The sequence below is a fragment of the Ursus arctos genome, unplaced genomic scaffold (assembly GCF_023065955.2).
Source record: "Ursus arctos isolate Adak ecotype North America unplaced genomic scaffold, UrsArc2.0 scaffold_1, whole genome shotgun sequence".
Classification (NCBI taxonomy): Eukaryota; Metazoa; Chordata; class Mammalia; order Carnivora; family Ursidae; genus Ursus; species Ursus arctos.
Window position 1 is genome coordinate 7,764,471 of NW_026622763.1, and position 25,869 is coordinate 7,790,339.

Here is a 25,869-nt window from a genome sequence, read left to right on the forward strand (position 1 = left end):
AATGGGGAGCCTGCTTCTTCCTCTCCCTTTGCCCACCCCCACACTTATGCTCTCTCTTTCTCAAATAAATAAATGAAATCTTTAAAAAATGAATGAATGAATAAAAAAGTAATTAATTAACAAAACACTATATGGAGAATTCAAATTAAAACCAAGATGTTCTTTGAAATCTCCATGTGTATCTGAAAGTATCCTAAGTTTCAAGCCATGCAGAACAGTTTGCATTTCTGGGTATATTTGATGTTTTTCCTCTTTTAAAATAAAAGGGAAGTTTTAGAGAAAGACATGTAGAAAGGAGTGTTCATTAGACAGAGATATATAATACTTCTAGGCTGTTTCAGTGGGCAGACAGCATATAAGTCTATTTTTAACAGGAGAAAAAAGTCATTACTATACTGACATTTCCAATCTAAACAAAAATTATAGTTTTCTCAACTTTTAAATTTCTATATTTAGAAAAATTGTATGACAAAAATCTATTCTTAATAACATGAACATAACTTATGTTTTATTATAACATATGCTATATATTTATATATTCTGTGTAAGTATTATATGTAGGTGCATATGTACATATATATGACTATATGTATGTATATGTGTATATGTATATATATATATATCCTAATATATGGGTGTGTGTGTATACCTCTCTCTCCCTCTCTCTTTCTATATATATACCCTGTATATATCCACCTCTTTCTCTCTATATGACTCTGTGTGTATATATATATATATAAAACTATATGCATATATATTGGTTTTCTCTCTATCCACACATATATATTATTTATATTGCATATATAAAGATGATAGTATCAATATTATCACTAACAACAAATGTTAGCTTATATGCTAATTTACATTATCCATGTAAACTCTTTATGAATAGGATTTGTGCCTATTTTTACCAATTATGTGCTAGAATTCTAACAGAGTGCCTAGCACACGGTAGGCACTTCTATTAATATTAATAAATATTAATAGAAGAATTTGTTATTTATGAATTCATTCAACCTAGCAGTTTGGAACTCTTGTTGCATTTTAGAATCACCTGGAAAGCTTGTATTTGTTTACTTCATCAATACCACCCTTGGGCCCCATTTCAGACAATTAATTCAGAATATCTGAGGTACGAGCTCAGGCAGTGTTACTTATAAAACTATCCAGGTGATTCAAATGTACAGCTCTTGGATGAGAACCAGTGATCGAACCTCTCCTTGAGGCTGTGTTAAATTCCCCCTGAGAGCAATGGTTGGACCCAGGGGGTGAAGGGGAGGCTGCCAGCCCTGGCAATAGTGCTAGAGATGAGTTCTAGACCAATGTATCTCAGCTTTCTGAGACTGCATCTTTTGCATGGCCTTCCTTCTTGGGACTCTGGTTGGGAGAAGGAAGAGAGCTCAATATCCTCTCTGCACACATTCATGCTTTCCTTGGGCTCAGGCACACAGACTCGCTAGTGAGCAGGATAATTATAATAAATTGGAGCAGAGACATCTGTGCTCTGTCAATATCTGTCCACTAGGGGACGAGCTGGCATATGATCAGACTCACAGATGCCCCAGAAACTGACCAGGTGCTACTAGGCAGTATTGACTTTCTGCCTAGTTGGATGGGATTGGGACAAACTCTGGCCTGGATGCCCCATTGGGGGCCCATATTAAAATCTTCCAGACCGGGTTTCTTCCTGAAATGACAAATGGACCTCCCTGCTCTGGTCCAGCGCTCTACCCTGCAGTGAGAAGTACCTTTCGAATGTGAAAGTCTTCCTCAGTCTGCACATAATATGTCAAGGCAGACATTACTGCTCCACTTTACAGATAAAGAACTGAGGTCAGGAGTAGATAGGTGACTTGTAGACGATCACAGAGCTTGCAAGTAAATGCCAGAGGCAGCATTCGAACTCAGGCCAATTTGTTTCCAATTCTCTTTCTAATATAGCCCTTTTTAACCTATGTTGATGAACCAATTTGTTCATGGGGTGGTTAGGAGCAAAACTTGGGTTTTTAATGACTTGGATTTGAATCAAAGCATCTCCCCTTCCTACCTGTGATTTTAAGCATGTTACACTACTTTTCTGAGCCTTAGGAACCGTATCTGAAATTAAAAGGTAATACCACTCATAGCATTTTTCTGAAGAAAAAACACCTTAATAAAGGTGAAATGCTTTATAAAATTCTTGGCATAGGGTATTCAGCAAAAAGGTAGTGTTAGTACACAACTGTTATTAATATTTTCCTGCCGGATTTTTGATTGGTTACTCTTCTTCCTTTAGGATAGCATTCTTTTTAAAAATTTATTTATTTTATTTTTTTATTTCAATTCAATTTAATTAACATATGGTATATGATTAGTTTCAGGGGTAGAATTTGGTGATTCATCAGTTGCATATAACACCCAGTGCTCATTACATCATGTGCCCTCCTTAATGCCCTTCAACCAGTTACCCCATCCCCCACCCACCTCCCTTCCAGAAACCCTCAGTTTGTTTCCTTAGTTATGAGTCTCTTATAGCATTCTTAAACTCCTTTCTTAACAAAACCATACAACTTGCTAACTTAAATTACTGATCCCATTATAACAGAATACCTGTGAAATGTAGTGTAAAACAAATATCAAATATACAAACAAAAATTACAAATCATTATCATGATTAATGAAAATTCAAAATTATAAATTAAAATGTCAAAAAGTTAATAAAATGCCAACAAGTTAAGTCATCCTGCACTTTATATCCATAACACAACAACCAGTTATAACTTATTCCAGAATGCAAAGATGGGCCAATATTGGAAAACAGTAATATGATGGGCCTCATATTATCAATGAGGAGATATAGTCAGGAATAATTAATATGAACTCTAACAGATCTTAAAGTTGCATACACATTTTTTCCTCAACTTGAAGAAGAGTTTATAATGTTCATTAGATATAAAAATATACAAATATAATCATATATTAATAATCTTTAAAAAGTAAAACAATAAATTTTAAAAACCTTCAAAAATTAAAAAATTCAATTACACCACTATATATATGTATACATACATATGTATATCATAAAAGTCAATCAAATCTGACTAAAAATATATCTACCTAGATACACAACATTATATTTGTTAAAGACATTTCACATAAGAGATTAGTTAAGAGTTGTCTGCTCTTACTTCCATCATATGTTCTAAAGATACACACCCAACATCTAGTCACAGCTGTCTCTAGCTGGTAGGATTACACATTATTTGCATTTTCTTACTTTTACTTAGTAGTACTATATATTTTTTAAATTAGGAACATTTATTTTATTGTAAAACTTGAAGTTATTGAAGGGAACATATTGGTAGATTTAATTCATGTTCACTATAAACATGCTACAGTAATAATATTTTGGTAACTATTTATGTTAGGTACATGAAATATAAAAAGAAAGCAATTAAAAAAAACTAAATTTCACAAAGGCCTCTCATAATAATCAGAGAAGAATAGTGTGGGTTGGGGAGATAAGAACCAGCATACTTTGATATCCATTATGCACAGGGAAACATGGTTTAATTCCATTTTAACCTTCTCTTCCCATTCTTTTTCTGAACAGTGCTCTTGGACATGATCCCAGGGAATGGAAGTGCTCTCTTTCTTCCATGTCCCCACACTGTGCTTATTCAGCACTTGCCTCTAGAGTTTCAGTCACCTTACTCACCAACTCTTCGGTTGAGCTGAGCTGGGCTGTGAGTACCCGTGAGGTCTGAGGAACTGGAAAAAGCCATTGGAGAGAGCAGGGATGCTAACGGGTCATCACAGTTGTCTATAACGATAAGAGAGAAAGAAAGCAAATTCTATTAGCAAGAGATGGCCTGTAAAGAGAGGAATCATGGCATTAGCCAACATCATTTACCAACCACTGCTCTGAACAAGGCCAGTACCACTTGTTTCCATGTGCTCTTTCATTTACTCCACAGCCCTGAAAGACAGGTATAAATTTCTTTCACAGTTGGAGACACTGACTTTTAGAGATGTTTGTCCAAGGTCACAACACTAGAAAATGGTGTGGCCAGAAATCTCACTGATTTGTCTAATGATCATCTGCTCCTTTAATCGATCACTTGAACAAAGCCTCAAGTTATGGCTACTGAGCTTATTCTAGAAGGAAGGACACTGTGGAAGGGAGGATACAATTGTTTACCTGCTCTCCCATCTTCAGTACCTGAGGACTCCTGCCATAGGTGTATCTAGATGGAGAGAATGATTTAGAATGTCTCACTTCTAGTTGTGTGAAAATCTTTGGAGTACGAAAGACTAATTCTAATTCTTAATTTCTATTCCACAAAGTAAAGGATTTTGTACATCTTGAATCTGATCTTTACTTCAGGAGCAGCCCTTCCAGCCTTCCCTAATGTAACAGGTAGGCTTTCTAAGGTTTCTTTGATGCTGTCCAAATGTGGAACAGTGTGGGGTCAGGGGGAGAGATGTGGTCTTGGAAACATAAACCTGTTTCTCCAGATTGATCATGCAATCTCATGCAGAGGATCCCGCTCTTCACAGAGCAAACTGGTCATCTAAATGTTCTGTAATCATTCATCTATTTGTTTGCATCTTACACTAAATGACACACTCTTTGTGGGACTTTAGCAAATAAGCTGATTTGTAATAAGACTTCAATAAAGGTTTATTGAAAGAAATGGATGGTGATGGAAGAAAAGAAGGAAGGGAGAAAGGAAGGAGTTAGTTCACACGACAGTACAAACATGTTTTTCCTATTTTTCCATTCTGTACACAATTGACTTTTCAGGACATGGCAAAATGATGTCATTAAATCTAGACATACCTCATTCAAACATGATTTTTATGTCATTCAGTTCGAAGGTAAACTTCATGTATTAAAGGCTCTCAGGAAAGGAGAGTCTGATTTTTTTTTAAATGTACATTGGATAGGAGGCTGTTTGTTTATCTAGAAAATTCTTAGAGAGGACTATTTCATCTAACTCCAGGAAAATTAATGAGAAACATAAGGATTAAATTTTTGTTTGTTAAATGTGTTAAAAAAATCAACTGGCAAAGTGTATTTTGAGTTTTTCCCCAAACACAAATGTTTGAAAAATATTTTGAGGTATTTGACAAACACAAAACAGAGCCAGATCCTCACTAAGGAGGAATGACATAAAAATCACAGCAAGGACGCTTCTGCAGTTATGGTCATTCTGCGAATAGAAAGCAGAGCTCAGGCCGCTTTATTCCAGGCATACGATGTGGGGGAGGGGAGGGGCATACACACATACAGTGCATTTATTTGGAAACATACATTGGTTACACTATTTATATATTAGCAAACAATTTGGATGTGATGCAAATCTTACATTTGCTTATACCTATCTCATCATCAGGAAACATTAGGTAAATACAGGAAACTGAATTCAATGGACCTGAGCCCCGCAGAAATACAATATACCCGTACAAGTGCCCACATCAAACACCACACGACATCATACTTCGCAGCTATGCTATGAGCCACACCTGTCTGCATCTGTAGTTAAACCATCCTTCAATTCCAGGTAGCATTCCTTGCACTCACAACCCTTCTGACACCCACTTCCACAAGCAAATTGAACATTTTTAAAAATGCCGTGTTTATACATTTAGACATTTACTTACATATTCCTTAAACATACAGCATGTATAATGCCATGTTACTATTTTTATTAGGTCCTTAGGACTTTTTTAATATGTTGCCAATGACATATTTGAGCTTTGTGCCCCTAACCCTATGTTTCCCCTAAAGCAGGAATAGAAGTAACTTAATTGTTTCAATTTAATTCAGTCCAAAAAATATTTACAAGGACATACTTTATGCTTGACCTTGGATAAGCACTGGGGATAGAGTTGAGTAAAATTGAATTGAGAAATAGAATGAATGAATGAATAAATATTTATTTATTTATTTATTTATTTATTTATTTATTTATTATGATGAGAAAGTTTAGGAGAATTTCACCAAGGTTACACCCAAGCCAATAAAATGGGGACCCAACTATATAGACATCCAGACAAGTAATCTGCTCCATCTCCTCCAGCCCTATGCAGTCTCCCCTTTCGCAAGTTGCTGGCCTCAGGGAAAGGTTTGTTTCCAAAGCCTCTTGGCCTCTTGACCCCAACTGCCATTTTCCCCACTGGCCATTTCCTCTTCTAAATAGTACCCTCCTTGTATCACAGTTTGTGGGGTCAGTGTTTCCACTTTGAAAATTGGCAAACCCATCGTAAACAATCTGTGCTAAAGGGAAGGTCCAGAGGCAATTGTTCAGGACTCTTCTCATCACAGACCCTGTGCATTGCAAGAGTGGCTTTTAGAGAACATGGCTGAACTTTTGTTGTATTCCTAAAAGTGAAAATAATGGGGAAATTTCAAATTGGAAAGGAAGAAAGACCTCTCCTCCCCAGCCAGTACATAGGTCCCTTTGCCTTCTTTATGTCACCTAAATTGAGAATAGATCAGGCCTCTAATCAAATTAACCCCGGTCATTGGGAATTAAGAATTTGCCCATATAACCATTCTAAGTCTAAAAGTGTATTATTTTTAGACATGTGTCTTATTCTGAAAGCAGAAGAGAAATGATCTAGCATAAATGAGGACAGTTCATACATGTTTTAATCATGATTCGGGACAGCCGGGGACAGTAGAAATTACCAGGAAGGCTAGAGCTGAGAGCTTGTCCTTCTAGATTGGTTTCTTCTCTTGCCTTGGCAACTCCAGTTAATACATTCAAATGTACTAAGCAGCATCACCTTTGTCTGCAAAATGAAGAGAGTCATCTCTGACATATCCAGCCACAGAATCATCTTACAAAAGAACGAGAAGACATGGGAAAATATGGGAGAAAGCCCCCTTTAAAGGATAAAGTGCAGAATGAAACCAGGAAGCACTATTGTCTGTAATATTTGTGGTAATCAAGAAAAACAATTTCAACAATTTTATTTGTGAGATCTTGTCCATATGTCATGATACCTGCTCAATAATTGATGTCACCGATAGCTTTTTTGCACTAAAGGGCCAGATGAGAAGGAGAATATGAAATGGAGGGGAAACGAGTGGGTTGAAGAATCACTGGAGAGTGAGAACAATATTGCACGGGACAGTCCTCCCCCTCTGTGGATCAGCAGCCTTGCAGAGACTGGGCCAACATCACACCAAACACATGGCTGGGAAGGAAAGAAACAAAGCACCATCTGCTTCACCATTCCTGCAGTCTTTAAATAAGCAAACCCGTGTTGTCATTACATGTTAGGCACCACTCACATCTCTGCCTTCTGACAGTGTGTCTGCACAATGCTAAATCCATCAGTCAGTTCCTCCAAAAGTGCGGCGGATGTTTATCTGTATTTACATGAGGAGAGAGGAGAGGGTGAAGAAACTCAGGTGGGCAGAGAGATGTTTGAAGTTTAGGGAAAACATACCAAGGGAGTAAAGTCAAGCTTTCAAGAGGACACACAACCTGAGATAGACCTTCATAATTTCACTAGAATATCATTTTCCACACTTGATGCATGCATTGGCATAGTAGAATATTTTCAAAACACACTTAAAAATCCCATGGATGGGGCTTGTCTTTAAAAGACTTTTTACAGGGGTGCCTGGGTGGCTCAGTTGGTTGAGTGTCAGACTCTTGGTTTTGGCTCAGGTCGTAATCTCAGGGTCCTGGGATCGAGACCCATGTCGGAGTCCACACTCAGCAATGAGTCTGCTTGAGTTTCTCTCTCCCTCTCCCTCTACCCCTTCCACTCTTGCTCCCATGCTCTCTCTCAAATAAATAAATAAATCTTTAAAAAACTTTTAAAAAATTTGCAAAAAGGAGACAAAGTTAAAAGGCTATTATTAAAAATGCAAACCCTTACTCATGTGTGATTTATTAATTCTCCAATTTTCTCAGCAGATAACTTCATTGCCATCCTTACCTTTTTCCTTTATAACATAAAGGTCACTTCCTACTCTATCCCATGCCCAGGCAGATAAAAATCCATGCCTATGGGTATGATGGAAAGTAACTCAGCTCTTTCCAATCAGTAATTGCTGAACAACCCCATTCTTATTTGCAAATGACTTAGCCCTACATTCATAGACTAAGAGGATACCAAAACCCAAGGAACCTCTGAAGTGGTGAAATTCAAGCCCTTCACTTTACAAATGAGGACGTCAGGGTTTAGGGAGATGACGAGTCTGCTCAGGATTATTCAGTTCACTGATGGACTAGCCTGGACCAATGCTCAGATTTCCTTACCCCTAGATGGTGACCACAAGCTCAGATTACCTGCAACATCTGCATAAGTCTGTTAATCATTATTATATTATTTTTCATAACTTTCGTTTTAACGAATAACTTTCTTTGTGCAAAAGGAAGGGCAGAGTTGCATCTCCTGGATAACAGAAAAAACAATAAAGAATAGCCTAGGATTTTCAAAAGAATTTGAACGTCTTCTCTATTTTTTCTTGCCTTCTTAGTTCTTTCTTCAACATCAAAAAGAAAAGAAAACAATAAAGGAAGGTTTAAAAAAAAAGAAGAGAGAAAAGTGACTTGTTTCCTTATGAATATTTGTGTGGCTCCTCAAGTCAAGCATTTTATTTGATATTTTCAGTCTGAAGAAGTGGGGATTATTTTTTCCTCAATATATATGTACAGTTACATACTAAAGGTCTTCTATCATATTAATTAAAAGGTAAAGGCACAAAAGAGAATTCTGAGTAGATATGATATTTACACGGCTTAGAAGAAATTATCATTGACTCTTTAAGATGATTCTACTTTAAGTAACATTTTTTTGTTGCCAACATATATTTTTATTCATTATTATTAAAATACCAATAGAGTAACAGATGGCCCCGAAGTTAAATTGCGAGTATCGTCTTGATTACCACAGTAAATTGTCTGTATATGGGGATTTGGAGCTTAAAAGATTCACTTGTATTTATAGGTGAGATAAAATTCCTCTTAGCATTGCACACTTAATGGCCTACTTTGTTTAAAAGACAGAAAGCACGCATTTTGTGTAGTGCCTACAACGGTGCTTAGAAGTGACAACTCATGCTTCTAGCTTCATTTATTTTTCCCCTTGTTACTTATAATTTCACTTAGTAAACAACAAAAATAGATACTCTAATATTACCTCTAATATTACCCTTGAATCTGAGACCCCCACTCCCATTTTCCACCATGAAATCCTAAAAGATAGATTCTTTCATAATGAACAGAACAAGAAACATGGCTCTCTAAAATGAGTCATGAAAAGAAGGCTACACCTTCTCTGTCCTGACATCCATCTCCAACTTAATGCAGTCCCTGCCTTTTGACTACCTCCTGAGTACACATAATTGTGCTCTTTGTTGTAGGAAGACAAAATTAAAGTCAAAGGCACAGACACTGAGCTCAAGAAACCAAGCATCTACTTTGGGTTGAAAGATAATACATATATTTTTTAAAGAAGCTCCTTATGTTTATGAACAATTCCATGCAAAAGACCTTTGGCTTGGGATCCAGGAATCCTGGGTACTCCTTTACCTTCACTGTGAACATGCTCTCATTTTGCCATTCTGTATTTCAGATTCCTCAACTGTAAATTGCAGGGGTTATTGCTCATTTCTTCAATCAACAAACCTTAACTGAGCACATTCTAGACGTCTAAGTGTCTGTCAGGCCTCAAAGGTAGTAAAGGGAATTGTAGCAAACTCCTCAAACATGGAGGAGATGGGCACTCCTCTTGCTATTCTGCGTTGGTGATTGGTGATGGATGGGGCCCAGCAGGCTGCATGAGCTTCTAGAAGAGAGGCTAGTCCTGTCTAGGGGTTGACAAGAGAGCTCTGGGATATCTTCCCAGCTTTAAAAACAATTCTACTCACAATTTTATGTTAGATTTGTTATGGAGGTACTGCCCTTCAATTGTAAGTGGCTTGCTAGGACTGCGTCATAATCAAACCCAGTTAAGTATAACAGCAAGGCAGCAGTGGCAGCCTCTGGCACAGCTGTCTGTCTAGGGTGTCAACAAGAGGGAAGCCATCATTCGCACTGTGTGGATGAGGCAGCTACAGGGGTTTTAGTCCATTTCACATTCTAGTCAATGTCTATGCTGGGCTTTGAACCAAGGGCAGTGTGATTCTTTGCATATCGTCTGTTTGAAAATTGGCTCACGGGCGAGTCTTCTATTTGACTGTCTTGTGTGAGTTTAGCCCTTCTTGGATTTTCAAGAACGTCCCCACATGAATGTTCTGTAATTAGCCCAAACTCAAAATATGCCTCAAAATATGCTTTTCTAAGTTGCTTTCCTCGCATATTACTCCATTTCACCTCCAGACTGCCACTGATGGATTTTTTTTTTTTGATTCTCAGGTTGAGACCATTGGGTTCACAATTGACTGTTTTATTTTTCTATTCTAACCTTAAATATAAATTGTCAATGACTTAATCTAACTGAAGAAATGTTTCCTAAGCCCCTCACGTGTGAAGCATATGATATACACACTAAGCGTGGGGTGATGTAAAGCATACAAAGCATCTGGTAGAGTGAGGATATTTTACTCCAGCACTCAATGTCCAGTACTACATAAATGTTTAATAAATATTTATTGAATAAACAGTTGAAAGAAGGATTTCTCAGATTTGCACACACTTTTATTTATTTTTTTCCCTCTCACTTGTCCACTACTTGATATCAGGTTTTTGTTGTTGTTGTTGTTTTAAGATTTATTTATTTGTTATTTGACAGAGAGAGACAGCCAGCGAGAGAGGGAACACAAGCAGGGGGAGTGGGAGAGGAAGAAGCAGGTTCCCAGCGGAGGAGCCTAATGTGGGGCTTGATCCCATAACGCCGGGATCATGCCCCGAGCCGAAGGCAGATGCTTAACAACTGAGCCACCCAGGCGTCCCTCATATCAGGTTTTTTGAACAGCATGTGACAATTTTTGCAACCGCCATCTCAGTTTACCACGTTTGTCTATCCTCATTCAATCATAAGTTCTAAACCCCTGTTTTCAACATGTTTCTCTCACCGAGACCTACTAGTATGTCAGCCTGAAATTTGGGTCCCAGAGGTGGCATCACAAAGATGAAGGAACAAAGAGAGAGCTGTGAGCACATAAGAGGTCCCAGCTGACCATAAGCCCAGAGCGTCATTGATGGGGTCACAGGCTGGTCAAAGAATCAGAAACCAAGGTCCAATCAGCAGAGTCAGAAGTAAGGAGCTTGTTGCTGAGATCAGCTTCAATCGGAGACCAAGAACCATGACCCCCAAAAGCATCACTCGTGGCTCCTAAATTCAAATATGCTAAAGTTATTAAACTCAGGATTATGAATGCTTCTACATAGAGGAGCTGGATTAGTTAGAAGACATGCAATCTTTGATGGGTAGAAAAGGCAAGATTCATAAACAAAAAGGGTTAGGAATTTCTGGAATATGAGAAGCTGAGATTGGTGACTAGATTATTTTTAAAAGCAAATGATAAAGAAAAGGCAATCTTTGAAATAATTAAATGTTACCTATTATAAAAAAATTCTAAATCCAACTTTTTTCTATACACCCCTGTTCTTTTCTTCCATCCCCAACTATCAACACCCCGCACAGAGCACACCTATCAACATTACACACAACTCACAACGTGCACATGCACACACACACACACACACACACATCACTGCAAAGTACAGGGTCAATCAGGTTCAGAAGGTATTGGGTTTTTAAGCAAAGCTAAAAAATGAATGAATGGGGTATATAGAATGAAGAAGATTATGAAAATGGAAAAATAAGATCACAGGTTTAAAAAAATTAAAAGTACAGACTACGTCCTTTTACTTTTAAAAGTGCATTATTTAAAGGTTTATGCATGGAATATTAATACGAAGGAACGGAGACAACTGAAGAATTATAAAGATAGTGTTTCTGGCAATTCAGTGCTCACCAGAGCTGAGACTTTCTTTTCTGGAGCTGTGTCTTTTTCAGTAGATATCTATTCTTTCTTTGAATACAATGAAGCTAAACTTCCAGTAGCTACTCATGATCCTGCATCAAGTAGTTCTAAATTACAATGAAAATTCTGGTTACTCCAGAAACCTTGATTTTAAAGTGCAGATCAATCAGTCCTTAGACATTTGTAAAACCTCTTCATCTTTAATGGGTATAGGCACAGAGTTTCTAAAGGAAACACTAACATCCCAGTGTGTCATCAATCTGCTCACTGGAATTGAGGGAAAAAGCCTGATTAAAAAGATAGGCTTGGGTTGGAAACTGGCCAGCTGGCTGACAGCACAACCCAGTGAGGTCAATGCCAACCATTTATGAGTGGGTGGGATAAACATGTACTAATAATGTGAACAAATATTGATCTTTATTGGTCTTTTAGATAAAAAAATAATGACAGCCCAGAGACAGAAGCAGTAGTCTTTCAAGATCATAATCTGACTGTGTGTGTGTGTGTGTGTGTGTGTGTGTGTGTGTGTGTGTTCTTTCTGGACCATTTGGAGACTGTAGTATATTTGGAAAGAGCCCAGACATTGGATTCCAGCCCAGTCTGAATTCAGATCCTGACTCCGCAGCTTACTAATTATATGTCCTTTGGGATGTTATTTAATCTCAGTCTTCTCTATGTATAATGGGGATAATAAGTGCACACAGGCTTGTTATGAGAACAAAAAGAGACAATTCATGTAAAATATTTAACCCAGTGGTTGGCACTGTCTGGATATGTGTTCATTCCTTCGCTTGCTGTCACTCTTTCTACCTTAGATTCGAGCTCACCCTCTCCAGTTGCAGTCATTGCATTAGAAAAAATGGCATTTTTTTTGTATACCTTATTATATATTTTAGACTTTTCCCATCCAGATGGTTTTAACACTGTTTCTTTATCAGCATTTCAGGGATCTTAAGATAATTCTGTACCAAGAGCTATTCTGCTTATGCATTACTTATGCTCCAAGACCAAACCCAGTACACTTTCTAAGTTTTATCACTTTTTTTTCTTGCATTCAACAATAGCTCTTTTTTAAAAAAAAAAAAAAGATTTTATTTATTTTTTTGACAGAGAGACAGCCAGCGAGAGAGGGAACACAAGCAGGGGGAGTGGGAGAGGAAGCAGCAGGCTCTCAGCAGAGGAGCCTGATGTGGGGCTCAATCCCAGAACGCTGGGATCACGCCCTGAGCCGAAGGCAGATGCTTAATGACTGAGCCAGGCGCCCCTCAACAATAGCTCTTAAGTACAATGTGCCAGGCATCATGCTGTCTGGTCCATTATACTGGTGAATCTTTTTTTAAAGATTTTATTTATTTGTTTGAGAGAGGGAAACAGAGACAGGAACAGAGACAGAGAAAGCAAGAGCAAGGGGAGGGACAGAGGGAGAAGCAGGCTCCCTGCTGAGCAGGGAGTCTGATGCTGGGCTCAATCTCAGCACCCCAGGATCACGACTTGAACTGATGGCAGATGGCAGACACTTAACTGACTAAGCCACCCCGGTGCCTATATACTGGTGAGTCTTAGGAGGAACATGAAGCACAGCGCTTAGGTGACATTACAAAGTATGAGGCTGTGGAAAATGTTTGGATTTCTTTCTAGTCCTTATATTTATTTTTTTTAATTAGACATATTAAAAAAAAACGGTCTTGCCATGTTTGTGTTTTTAGATCAGAAGCTGAAAAAGCTGAGAAACACTGCTCTGGGAAAGAGAGTCTCATCAATTTGTATTTTGGAAAGTTTGTTCTGGTTTCAGCATAGAGAATGGAGCATGTTTGTGCACGGATGTCCGGGGTAAGGATGGGTGCAGAGTAGTGAGGGTAAAAGACAGGGAGAACCAATCAAGGCTATAGAAATGGTAAAGAAGAGATAATAAGGGCCTGAACTAAAACAATGACAACTGGAATGGAGAAAAAGTAAGGAAATTGAGGTATATCATATAAGAATCTTCGTTGCTTGGTGCATTGAAAGGGAGGGAAGAATAAAGGATAACTTCAAGGTTTCTGGTATTAGTGACTACCTATTTTGTCATTCTAGAGACCTAGAAGCTTACAAGTTTCTAAAATTAACAAATTTAAATCAAGCAAAACAGAGATGAATGACCACACATTAAAATGATTTCCAACGTCTAGTTAACACTCCTCATCTTCTTCTTAGAAAAATATAATAAATACTGTCATGGGAATAACACACACACACACACACACATCACATAGCAAGTCATATAATGTTATAAAGTGACACATCCTTAATTGTCCAAAGAGAGAAGTGAGCAGTGAGTACTATATTCAGAAAAAGAGAAACATCACATTGACCTGAAGTAGGTAGTTCTCCCATCGTTCAGAATATAATTCTAGCTCCTTGCCTCTCTATAGCCATTCATAATCAGACTGCTGGTTATTTTATTTCCTAGCACTCCTTATTTCTCAGTCTGTGCTCAAAATTGCCAACTTCTTTTTTTATAATAATTTTTTATTATATTATGTTAGTCACCATACAGTATATCCCTAGTTTTTGATGTAAAGTTCCATGATTCATTACTTGTGTATAACACCCAGTGCACCATGCAATACGTGCCCTCCTTAATACCCATCACCAGCCTATCCCAACCCCCACCCCCTCCCCTCTGAAGCCCTCAGTTTGTTTCCCAGAGTCCATTGACTCTCATGGTTCATTCCCACTTCTGTTTACCTCCCCTTTCTTCTTCCCTTTCTTCTCCTACCAATCTTCCTATTTCTTATGTTCCATAGATGAGAGAAACCATATGATAATTGTCTTTCTCTGCTTGACTTATTTCACTTAGCATAATCTCCTCCAGTCCCGTCCATGTTGGGGCAAATGTCGAGAAATCGTTCTTTTTGATGGCTGAGTAATATTCCATTGTATATATGAACCACTGCCAACTTCTTGACAGCTTTCTGGACATGCTGTGCCATCCTTCTGTGCCTCTCTCTGTGTGACTCCATCATGAATGCCTTCCACATCACCTTCCTCTTGCCCACCCATCATTTCCTGTTTCCTGCACAGGATGCAAATGCTCCCAGAGCATGCCTTCATCTCAGGCAGAGAGAAGTGCTTCTTCCTTTGGGTGTCTTTTACTCCACCTCAGTAGGAAGCCCTAGCACAGTGATAACTTTTTATTTTGATGATATTTTTGCACCTGTGCCATCAAGCTCTTTGAGAGCTGGGACCATGTCTTACTTCCTATCCTCATTGCCTTTCACAGTCATGATCACAGATCAGTTGTTCAGTAATTATTTGTTGAGTAGAGTCTTAGATAAATGAAGGAGAGTCTTAAATCCAGATTAAAAATCTAAGTGGGAACTGGGCAGCTTTCTAAAATGGGAAATGTCTGGGAACAAGTAAAGACTTTTGGGGGTATAGCTCAGTGGAAGAATATTTGACTGCAACAATACTTTGCCCAAGTCACATACGGGAGTGAAATCAAAACCGAGTGCTTGAAGAGAATTTTGATGAGATCATCAGTACTATTTTTATATGTGTGTGATTTCCAAATACCTTCTTTAGTTGATCTCTAGGAAAAAAAAAAATGTCTCAGGCGAGTAGGGCAGCCATAATGGTGGCCATCTAACAGGTGAGAAGCACAGTTATTAGCTGGGAAGACAAAGACATCTTCTCTCCAAAGTACTTGTTCTAGCCTCAAACATCTCCCCCACCCCAATTCTGCTGGTAAAGAAAGCAGGGTTTGGAGACCCGTAAATACAGAGGGAAGCCTGACTGTACAAATCCAATGAGTGTGCAAGTATAGAGTAGAATAAAAACATTAACGCTGTGGGTTGGATCACCCTGCCTGTGCATTTGGTTGTTCTACTGACTTGGTACATTTAGACAAATCCATTCTTTTCTCTGTGCTGCAGTTTCCCTCCCTGGAAACTGGTGATGCAGATGCCTGTTCTCCACAGAGAGATTGTGACAAATTAGGATTATTATGAACAAGCAACACAGAAAATAATGCTCGGCAGATAAAAGTGCTCAATTAATGGTAACTATCACATTATACTTATCCAGTACGGCAGAGTGCAGAGCGAAGTCTCAGATCTGGCCCTCTGTCTTTGCCACCCTCTGTACTCTATCACTCGTACAAAATATATCCAAGCTACAGCAGTAGAGAGAAGATCTTCATTTATTATACAAATGAAGACAGATATTAATTATTCTAAGCCCCTCAGATTACCATATTTCAATTTTGGAAATGCTATCTTTTATATAACTCAATAAAAATCCTGGATATAATTTGCTGGATCAAAGTGTGGTGCGCCATTTGTTAAAACATTCTCTGGAGATGTTTGCTCATCAGAAGACAGAAGAAGGGGTAGGTTCCAGCAGACAATCCATTCTACCAATTGTTTTTGTGGTCCGGAGAGCTTACCCATCTGATACCAAATATGATCTGATCCTGCAGGACTCTATGAAATGACCTACCAGGCACTCAAATATAATGATTTTTTGAGACATTTCAGGCCTCTAGATAATGATTTTTTTGGGGACAGGCTAAAAATAAAAGCTTGTTCCAGGCAAAATGCTTCAGCATGTTCTACTTTTCCTTATAAAATGCTCTTCTTGCTCATCCTGAATTACAATTGTGACTCTTAAGCAAATGTTGGGTGTAGCTATGAAGACATAAAATGCTATAAATGTTATATGGACATGTCCAGGTATTTGGTGCTGTAATTTAAAAGCATCAATAAAGTTTGAGTTGTATTCAGAGTTTGCAAATCTGTCATGGTCAGATGAGTTCAATTTCCATTTTTCCCATACCCAACCCTTCAAATTATGCATGAACAGATTAAAAATAGCAGGAAAATACATTGTATTGTGTTCACTAAATATCTCCCATTTTGGAGGAAATCTTTAGCAATCAAATAACATGAGAAAAGACACACTGGAAAGCAATTATAACCCTGGGAAAATTTCATTTCATTGCTCAAGACAGAAAGTGGTATATTTCAAAACTGTGAGCAAAGATTAATGGAGATGAAGGGAATGGTAAGTGGCCGTGAACCAAGACATTTAACTTTAATGTCATTGCAAAACATGAGAAGTCATCATTTCAAGACTCAATAACCTCATACTGAAATGCATTCATTGCTATTTTTCCTTCCTCCCCTCCCCCCACATTGTACTCTGCAAGTTGAATGGGTCTGACAAGGAGTTGGTTTGAAAGTCCTGAACAAGGTTAAGTTTAGCTTTGATGACAGCACAGCCTGGAAATCTCCTGCCAAGCATTTCCTGCGGGCAAGAAGGCAGAGGATTTTCACTTTCTCTGTCAGCTTTAGCTCTATCTCAAGTGGTTATGAGTCAAGCCTTGGAAGAGAAAAGACAGAATGAAAAAAATAAAACCTTTAATGCATAGCATTGGTCTGAGCGTTTCAGACAGAATTTTTCAAGTGCATTTTGATGAACTGGGTCACAAAGTCTAGTTCCTTAGAGTCAGTATAATGTGCGAGGAAGGCATTCTGGTTTGTTTAAATGGAATTTTAATCGGGGAGTAAATTTAGTGTACTAGGAAAATGTGAATGCATGCCATTTGATACTAAATACTATATTTGCCACACAGACTTGGACTGAATCTTTTATGAATACTACTGACAAGTTGAAAGAATTTAGTCATTTGTTCATGTTTAATATGTACTGATGTTTGGACTAGATAGTTTTTGTTTTTTGGGTTTTTTTGTTTTGTTTTGTTTTTGTTTTTGTTCCTGCTGTTCCTGTGCCTTCAAAACAGTTGGACCCTGATGGAATTCTACTTTGGTCATCTACCTGTAGTACTTAACCCCATTCCAGCATCCTCATGGTATCTGTGGCCTAGTACAGTCCAGGTGTCTGCTTTTGATTTCCTGAGGTACCACTCCCTGGAATAGATCCTGATTCAAGATCAAGCTCCCAGATCTCTGATGCCACACGTGGGTCAAAAAAGCCCTAGGACACTTGTGGCCTCTATCTTGTAGCTTGATCTCATTTTGCTATTTCATGTAACCGTCCCCACTGGCTGATTTGGACCTCTAGAATCTATCTAACACACAGAGAGAGCTTGGAAAAGCTGTCTCACCCCATGGTGGAAGAAAAAAGAATGATAGATGAAAAGAAGGGAAGATTATCAGCATGGAAAAGTTATATGGGTAAAGTTTCCCTTTGCAAGAGTGTCTTGCAACATAAGCCATCTGTATACTGTTCCAGTTGCTATAACTACCAGCGTTACAACAGAACACACCACTTATGGAATTCAGACAACAGCACACTGTGACAGGGGATTTACATAAATTACCTCATTGCTTCCTCCTAATACTAATTATGAATTAGGTATTATTTTCCTGGTTTAATAAGGAAGCAATTTCAGAGTATTTAAGTAACTTGTCCAAGGTTACAGAGCTTGGATGGGCCCTAAATCTGTTCAATGACTGCTAGCAATAACTATCTTATTACTACCCTACAGAATTAACCCAGGACCCTTCACTTCATTCTGCTCATTTTTTCTCAATATCTTGAACAATCTTGGAATCTTGTAACCTTTAGAAAAAATATAAATGATCTTTACATACACTCTGCCAAGTGCTATCACAACACTTAGGAGAGTATATCCAAACCAAAAATTAGCTAAATCAGTAGGCATGGGTAAAGGTCCACTACTAAAACTTCCTCAGGAAGACCTCATCCAAGTCCCTTGCAGAGATTCTATTACCTGGAATGTAGAGTTATCCTGGACACACCCATGACTACATTTCCAGGGTCTACAGAGCCAACCAGATACACAGAGGAAGTAAAAGGAGAGTGATTACTGACTTAGAGTAAGGTCCACTCTACTTCCTCTGCCCCTGGCACAGCAACTAATTGGTTTCACCCTCTTGAAATTGAGAATTTTTGTCTTCTGTGACACCTCAGATCTAAGTCCTCCTGCTGTCCTGAACTTTCTCACCTCCACAGGAGTTTACCTTGGCTTTTGAGGATCTTCCTATACAACTTGGCTGTGGACCCTCAGATTCTGTCTTCTGGCTTAACCAGGAAGATGACATGCAAACTCCACTCCTGAGCTGGCTCTTCTCTTTCCTCTAGAGTCCAGCCTCAGCTGACCAGCAGGTTCCCACTCACAGACCTGCATGACAGTTTCTGTTCTTTAGCTATATACTACTGAAGAGATACTGACATGAAACCAGCATGTAAGAATCAAGCCCTTCTTCTGAAAGCTCTTGGGATGGCCACTGAGTCACTTTTGTGAGGCCTCAGTGACAACCACAATCCATTTCCAGTATAGCTGTAATGGAATTTGAATTATCACTGTAACAGTTCTACTGAGAATTGGAAACTGGGAGAAACCTCAGTCCAGAATTATAGGGACATTAATTAAATGATAGAATACATTCTTCCTTGATTTGAAAAAGGTTTTGAATGATTATATTCATATTTTTCATATTAGCTATCTCTGGAAATTTAGAGCATACACATAATTATATTAATATCTGAATTAGAATCAGACTGTTTTATGTTACAACATAGATCTTTAAAACATGCTTCAAGAAGTTTCTTTTCATAAATGGATAAGACCTCAATTATGCAAACACTGTTTAAGGGAGCAAAGGGAAAGGAAAAGGAAAAACAATATTCATGATGAGACTAATGGGCAGAGTCTACAGTTCTTGGCCAATTTTGATTCCTCAGATGAAACAATACTATGGAATATGGAATGTGCCCTGAAATAGTGCTTCTGTAAACCTATATAGTAGACTTTTGAGAACCAATCCAAGTATGCCTAATCTTCTGGATCAATTTCAAACACCATCCCTGAACACAAGGATCGAATTCTTGTTCCCTGCTTTGGAACCAGGCTAGGGGTGGCTCCTGTCACTTACTGCTACACATGATAGTTACTGTCACCCCAATTAGATGTTGAGCCTCAGGAAGAGACCTATGCATGCCTCTGTACTCCAGCCTAATGGTGAGCCCCATGGGGGACTGGTAATCGTGAAAAAGGAACAGGGTGTCAGATGCATGCCCTTGAATAACTTATTTAACCTTTACGAACTTTGTTTTCTTTGACATAAAATGAGATAATTACCCTTTTTTAGTGTGATTGTTTTGAGGAAAATTAAATGTGGTAACATATAAAGGACTTCATTTATTGTAAGGATTTAGTAATTGCTCATTCTTGTTCTTTTTCCAAAGGCAATTATGGTCAAATATCCTGATTACTTGATTGATTAATATCATTTTCATAATTATAAATTGGGAAACATTAATCATGTTTGTATTTTTCTTGACTAGGTTCATAAGCAGTGCACATACTTAAGGGAGGGCTTTGGAAGGCTCTCCCTGAAGATTTTTATCTGTCATCCCAATTTAGTTATCTTTAAAGACTATTATACCAGTGCCAGACACTGTTTTGCACTTTGATGTCATATAGAAGGATGAGATGCACGTCTTCATTTCTGTAGGCTGTCGACCCGTGGAAGACATATGCCTATACTCTTTCCTCCGTAACTAATGAAAAGGATCCAATATGGCCCCCTCTAGAGGGAGAATGAGCTGAAAGATGTTTCAAGAAAATATGGACCTACATATTCATTGGAAGAGGAGGAGAATTAAAAATTGTTCAAGATAAATTGTTTCACATAGAATTGGGAAGATATCTCTGGGTTTTTGTCAAAATTTATCAAAATTTTATCCAAATTTTTATCCCACTCCTTTTCTTTCTTCAATTCTCATAGACTTAAGATAAAACTATTTCTTGATTTGCTTGGCACTGCAACTAACGTTAAACAGTTTTATGCTCATACACTGGCTTTTAAAAGAAGATAAAAAGAAGTAATACAAATGACTTTTTTGACTCAATTTGAAATGATTGCTATAAAGAGCCAAGCATTCCAAAATGTAAGTGAATCTATATTTAACTCAAATCTCTGCTGATCATCCCCCTCAGCAAACCACTTACCAGCCTCCAATTCTGTATCCAACCACAGCCCCTCCCACAAAAAAGAAAAAAGAAAAGAAAAGAAAAGAAAAGAAAAGAAAGAAAAGAAAAGAAAGAGGATGGGTAGAAAGAAGGAAAAGAAGGAGGGAGAGAAGGAGAGAAGAAGGGAGGGAGAGAAGGGAGGAAAGAATAAAAGAAACACTAATTTTCCAGACATAAATTTTCTTAGAAACTTCTCAATTCCAGAATCATTTGGAATTTCCTAAAACAGAATGAAACATAACTCTGTAAAACTGGAAGTGAGTGTTAAATCATTCTGCAACTTCTTTTTCCAGTCAAAACTGATTTTTAGCTCTCTCCCCACCCATACTTTGAAATCTACCCATTCTTTTAAAGATTTGTTTTTGGGGCACCTGGGTGGCTAAGCGTCTGTCTTTGGCTCAGGTCATGATCCTGGGGTCCTGGGACCAAGCCCCAATTTTGGCTCCCTGCTCATCAGGGAATCTGCTTCTCTCTCTCTCTGGTCCTCCACCCCACTCGTGCTCTCTCTATCATGCTCTCCCTCAAATAAATAAATAAAATCTTAAAAAATAAATAAAGATTTTTTTTAAAATTTATTTGACAGAGAGAGACAGCCAGCCAGCGAGAGAAGGAACACAAGCAGGGGGAGTGGGAGAGGAAGAAGCAGGCTCCTAGCGGAGAAGCCTGATGTGGGGCTTCATCCCAGATCGCCGGGATCATGCCCTGAGCCAAAGGCAGATGCCCAATGACTGTGCCACCCAGGCGCCCCAAGATTTGTTTTTGATCATGCGAATATTCTTCATTTTAGTTACTCACTTTCCTATTGAATTTAGATTGCTTTTATTTATTTAATTATTTGCTAATTCAAATAACATTTCAATAAACATCATTGTGTACATGTGTGAATGTATCCAGAGGTAAAGTTTCTGGGCTATAATATGCATGCATTTTCATTTTTAGAAGAAATTTTCATATTATTCTTCAAAGTGGTTGTATCAATTTGTACCCACCCCCAACAATACAAGATAACTTAAGTTTATTCTTTATATCTCTCAACCTTTGATATCGTAGATATTTTGTTTTGGGTAATATGTCAGGTAAAGGATATTTTCCAGATCATGGGGAGGGGCTGTCTTCTTAATATTCTATTAACCATTTACATTTTCTCTTGAATGAAGTGACTGTTTATACTCCTTGCTGAGTTGTTGTTGTTATTGTTTTTTAATTGTGTTGCTTGCTTTCTTATTGATGGACTCTTAGGAGTTCATCATATATTCTGGATACTAATTTGCACATTACATAGTTAAAGCATCTTTTCCCAGTCTTTACTTGTTTTAAACTAACATTTCATTAGCCTAAAATTCCCCTCAAGTTTCAGGCTAATTCTGGTTCTAACCTGAGTTTTTCACCATAAACATGACAGTAATGCTGTCAGTAAATCAGTAAACTTGATTTTCCTTCTGTCTATCATCTTCTTCCTCAATTCAGCTCTTCCCATTTTTGGGCCTCACCCTGACCTCATATGATGCAGAAACCCTCCCTGTGAATTACCTTGTCCCTGCAAAGCTGCTCTTCTCCACTGTCCTCACACACCGCTACTCCCAGGATGAAAGGGGACTGTGCACTAGTCTGTCTGCACAACCACATACTTAGTCTACCGAAGGATTCAACTCTCTTTTTCATCCATGTATCTCCAGTGCTTACCACAGGGTTGGGCACATTGTAGGTACTCCGTTAAGGTGCCCTGAGTAAGTGTACACCTGAGCAATGGCAACATAAACATTTGGGGAAGTGAAAAGTGACCACAGAGTGTTCATAGGGACTTGGGATATCTTGGGACTTGGAAGACTGGACTCTGATTAAGGACTCCAAGAAGACAGTGTGATGAGGATGGAAGGTCCAGACAGGACAGAGCCTTAGTACACTTATATGGATCCTGGACAGAGAAGGAGGGCTCCATTGAAAGCTTGGGGTCCTGGGAAGTGGAGTGATTTCGGTCATTCAGTGGAAAACAGATCATCCTGAGGGAAAATGGAAACATTAAAATGAATGGGCAGAAAGATGGCCTTCAAAGATATCTTACTTCCCTGGTGACTGTGAACTAGACAATGGAGCAGAAAATAGAAAGGACAGGGCTTAGGCAGCTCCATCCTTGAAATTTCATGCTACTGCTCTGAAATCTGTGGAAGGAAGCTCACTCCCTGGAATGAGGAGCCACAAGGCATCTCCAGGTGTTGCTTGGCTACTCAAGATTTATGGGCCTGGATGGGTAGGGAAGGTTGGGTACTGGTCCACAGTATTCAGACACGACAACACTCCGAGCACTAGGAGAAAGCAGAGTGGTCCAGACAAAGGTAGGAATCAGGGGATGAGTGACCTGTGGGAAGGCAGTGCTATAAGCCTCAGGGTTCCATACTGGCACTAATAACCATTCAAGTGAATCACAGAAAATGAATAGTATCTGGATTGAGTTTTATTTCTAAGCCATGCTGTCTACTCTCAGAACTCATGAAGGAGAAGTCCAGGAAAGGGAGAAAATGAAGCATAGCAGGTCACCACCTATGCCTTTGGACAAAATAGATGCTGAGAAAAGTATTGATACTGCATGGACTGAATCCAGAGGGCTTTTGGCCTCAGAGAAATTTCAGCCTGAAGAAGGCCCTGCTCCAGAGGATGGTTGGAGGGACTCGTTAAGAGAGCATGGCCAAGCTGTGGGGAATCCGGGTTTCAGACAGCAGTTAGGTGTTAGACAAGCAGATTGGAAGCAGCCAGAGTGCGGACAATTTCTGGACAAGAAGTTCAGGACCCAGGTAGAAGGGTAAGAAATTCAAGATAGACAGAAGTGCCTGCAGCCCCTGAATAAAGCTAGGGATTAAAATTAGGGTGTGACTGAAGGTATAGAAGGGATTTTCAAATTATTAGGAGGGTATTCTGAACATTATGCCAGTAAATTTGAAAACCTAGTTAAAGGGAAATATCTTGGGAAAATGTTATGTAATCAGAGGTCTCTCAAAAAGAAACGTGTGTGTGTGTGTGTGTATACCAAAGAGTTTAACAGGATTTCTACCAAATTATCAAAAAAACCCAATCATTCCAGTTTTCCATAAATCTGTCCAGAACATAAATGAGGAAGTAACCCTACAACTAATTCTCTGACACTAACAGAAACTACTGAAACTCAACAAAGACAGTGAAATAAAGTTTGAGGCCACTCTCATCACCACTGAGGCAAGAATCCAGAACAGATCCAGCAATGTATTAAAGATCACCAGCATGGCCACATCAGGTAAATCCCAGGAGAGCCCAGTACCTGATCAAGTAGAGGAAAAGATACGGAGGGTTCAGCAGTAGTCAACATGACAAGACTGTTCATGTTAGGGGAGCCTGGGTGGCTCAGTTGCTTAAGCGTCTGCCTTCAGCTTAGATCATGATCCAGGGTCCTGAGATCAAGCCCCGTGTTGGGCTCCCTGCTTGGTGGGAATTCTGTTTCTCCCTCTCCTTCTCACCCTCCCCTTGCTTGTACTTTCTTTCTTTCTAAAATAAATAAATAAACTCTTAAAAAACAATAAAGACTGTTCATGTTAGAAAGTTGTTTAATATGGATTTACTAAATTAAAGTATAAAAGGAGAAAAATAATGTGATTGGTTCATAGATAGGAAATATCAGAATTCATTACCCAGTAAAAATATCTCAACATTTATTCCTGACAAAAACTTGTAGCAATTAGAGTAGAAGGGTATGGATGCTGAGCCTAGAGCAAACGTGATCCTCTGTGATCAACTATTGAAAGCATTTCTCCAGGATCACAAAAAAGACCAACATACCCATCATGAACAATTCTTACTCTATGCAGAGCCTAACCAGCATAGTGTGGCAAGAAAGAGGAAAATAATTTTTGATCATTAGAAAAGAGGGAGCACAGCCCTCATCATCTGTGAGATGAATGTATACTTAGAAAACCATAAACAGTCCATCTAGAAATTGTTAGAAGAAAACTGTCAACAATCTGCATAGAAATTATTAGCATTAATAAGAGCATTCAAGTTGCTAGACATAAAATCAATGTACAAAAATCAATTGTGTTTATACACACCAGCTGCAAATAATTGAAAATATGATTTTAAAAACAAAGTTTATGAGAGTCTCAAGCAGCTTGGAATAAATCTAAAAAAACAGTAAGAAAATTATAAAACATGTCTGAAAGACATTTTAAAAGACCCAGGTAAATAGAGAGAAATTAGGAAGACTCGGTATTATAAAACTGGCAATTGTACTACTCCCTAAAGAGATCTATAAATTTATTGAAACATCAATCCTAAATGCCATATCTGAATTTCTTCCCCTCCTGTCTCTCTTCCTTCCTTCCTTTTATGACTCTGACAAGCTGATACTAACATTTAGTTAGAGCGCAAGAGTCGAGATATTCCCAAATAGAAAAATAAAATAAGGAGTGAAAATGCTTTGGTATATATAAGGAATTATTTAAAAATCTGTAGTAACTAAGGCAGTACGAGTATTGGTATGAGACAGAATATACCAATCCAAAAACAAATAAATAAATCAAGAATCAATCACTCAAACTGACACAGCCCCTGAAACATATGGAGACTTGATTTATTATAGAATTGGTCATATGAGTCAGTAGGGAAGGAATAAACTTTACAATTCATGGTGCTGAAAAAATATTCATGTGGAAATATATGAAATTGGATAAACCTCTTCTCATTCCATATATAAAAAATACATTCCAGGTAGATTAAAGATTTAAATGTAAAAGACAAAGCTAAAAAATATATATTTTAGGAAACAGTATAAGAGAACATTTTTATGACTTTGAGGTAGAAAACTATTTCTTAACAAAACACAGAAAATTCAAATTATCAAAAAATGAAAGATGAAATCCCCCATATAAAAATTAATAACTTCTGTTCATTAAAAAAAATTCCATAA

At 38.2% G+C, this 25,869-nt stretch overlaps 1 protein-coding gene across 1 annotated transcript in view; it reads right to left on the reverse strand.

The window, feature by feature from the left end:
- The window catches only part of CNTNAP5 (contactin associated protein family member 5), a 780,199-nt gene that overhangs the window by 608,433 nt on the left and 145,897 nt on the right, over positions 1–25,869 (reverse strand). Inside the window, exon 2 of the mRNA XM_044388305.3 lies at positions 3,698–3,802. Coding sequence (XP_044244240.1) covers positions 3,698–3,802 — 105 coding nt within the window. The remainder of the gene's footprint in view (positions 1–3,697; positions 3,803–25,869) is intronic.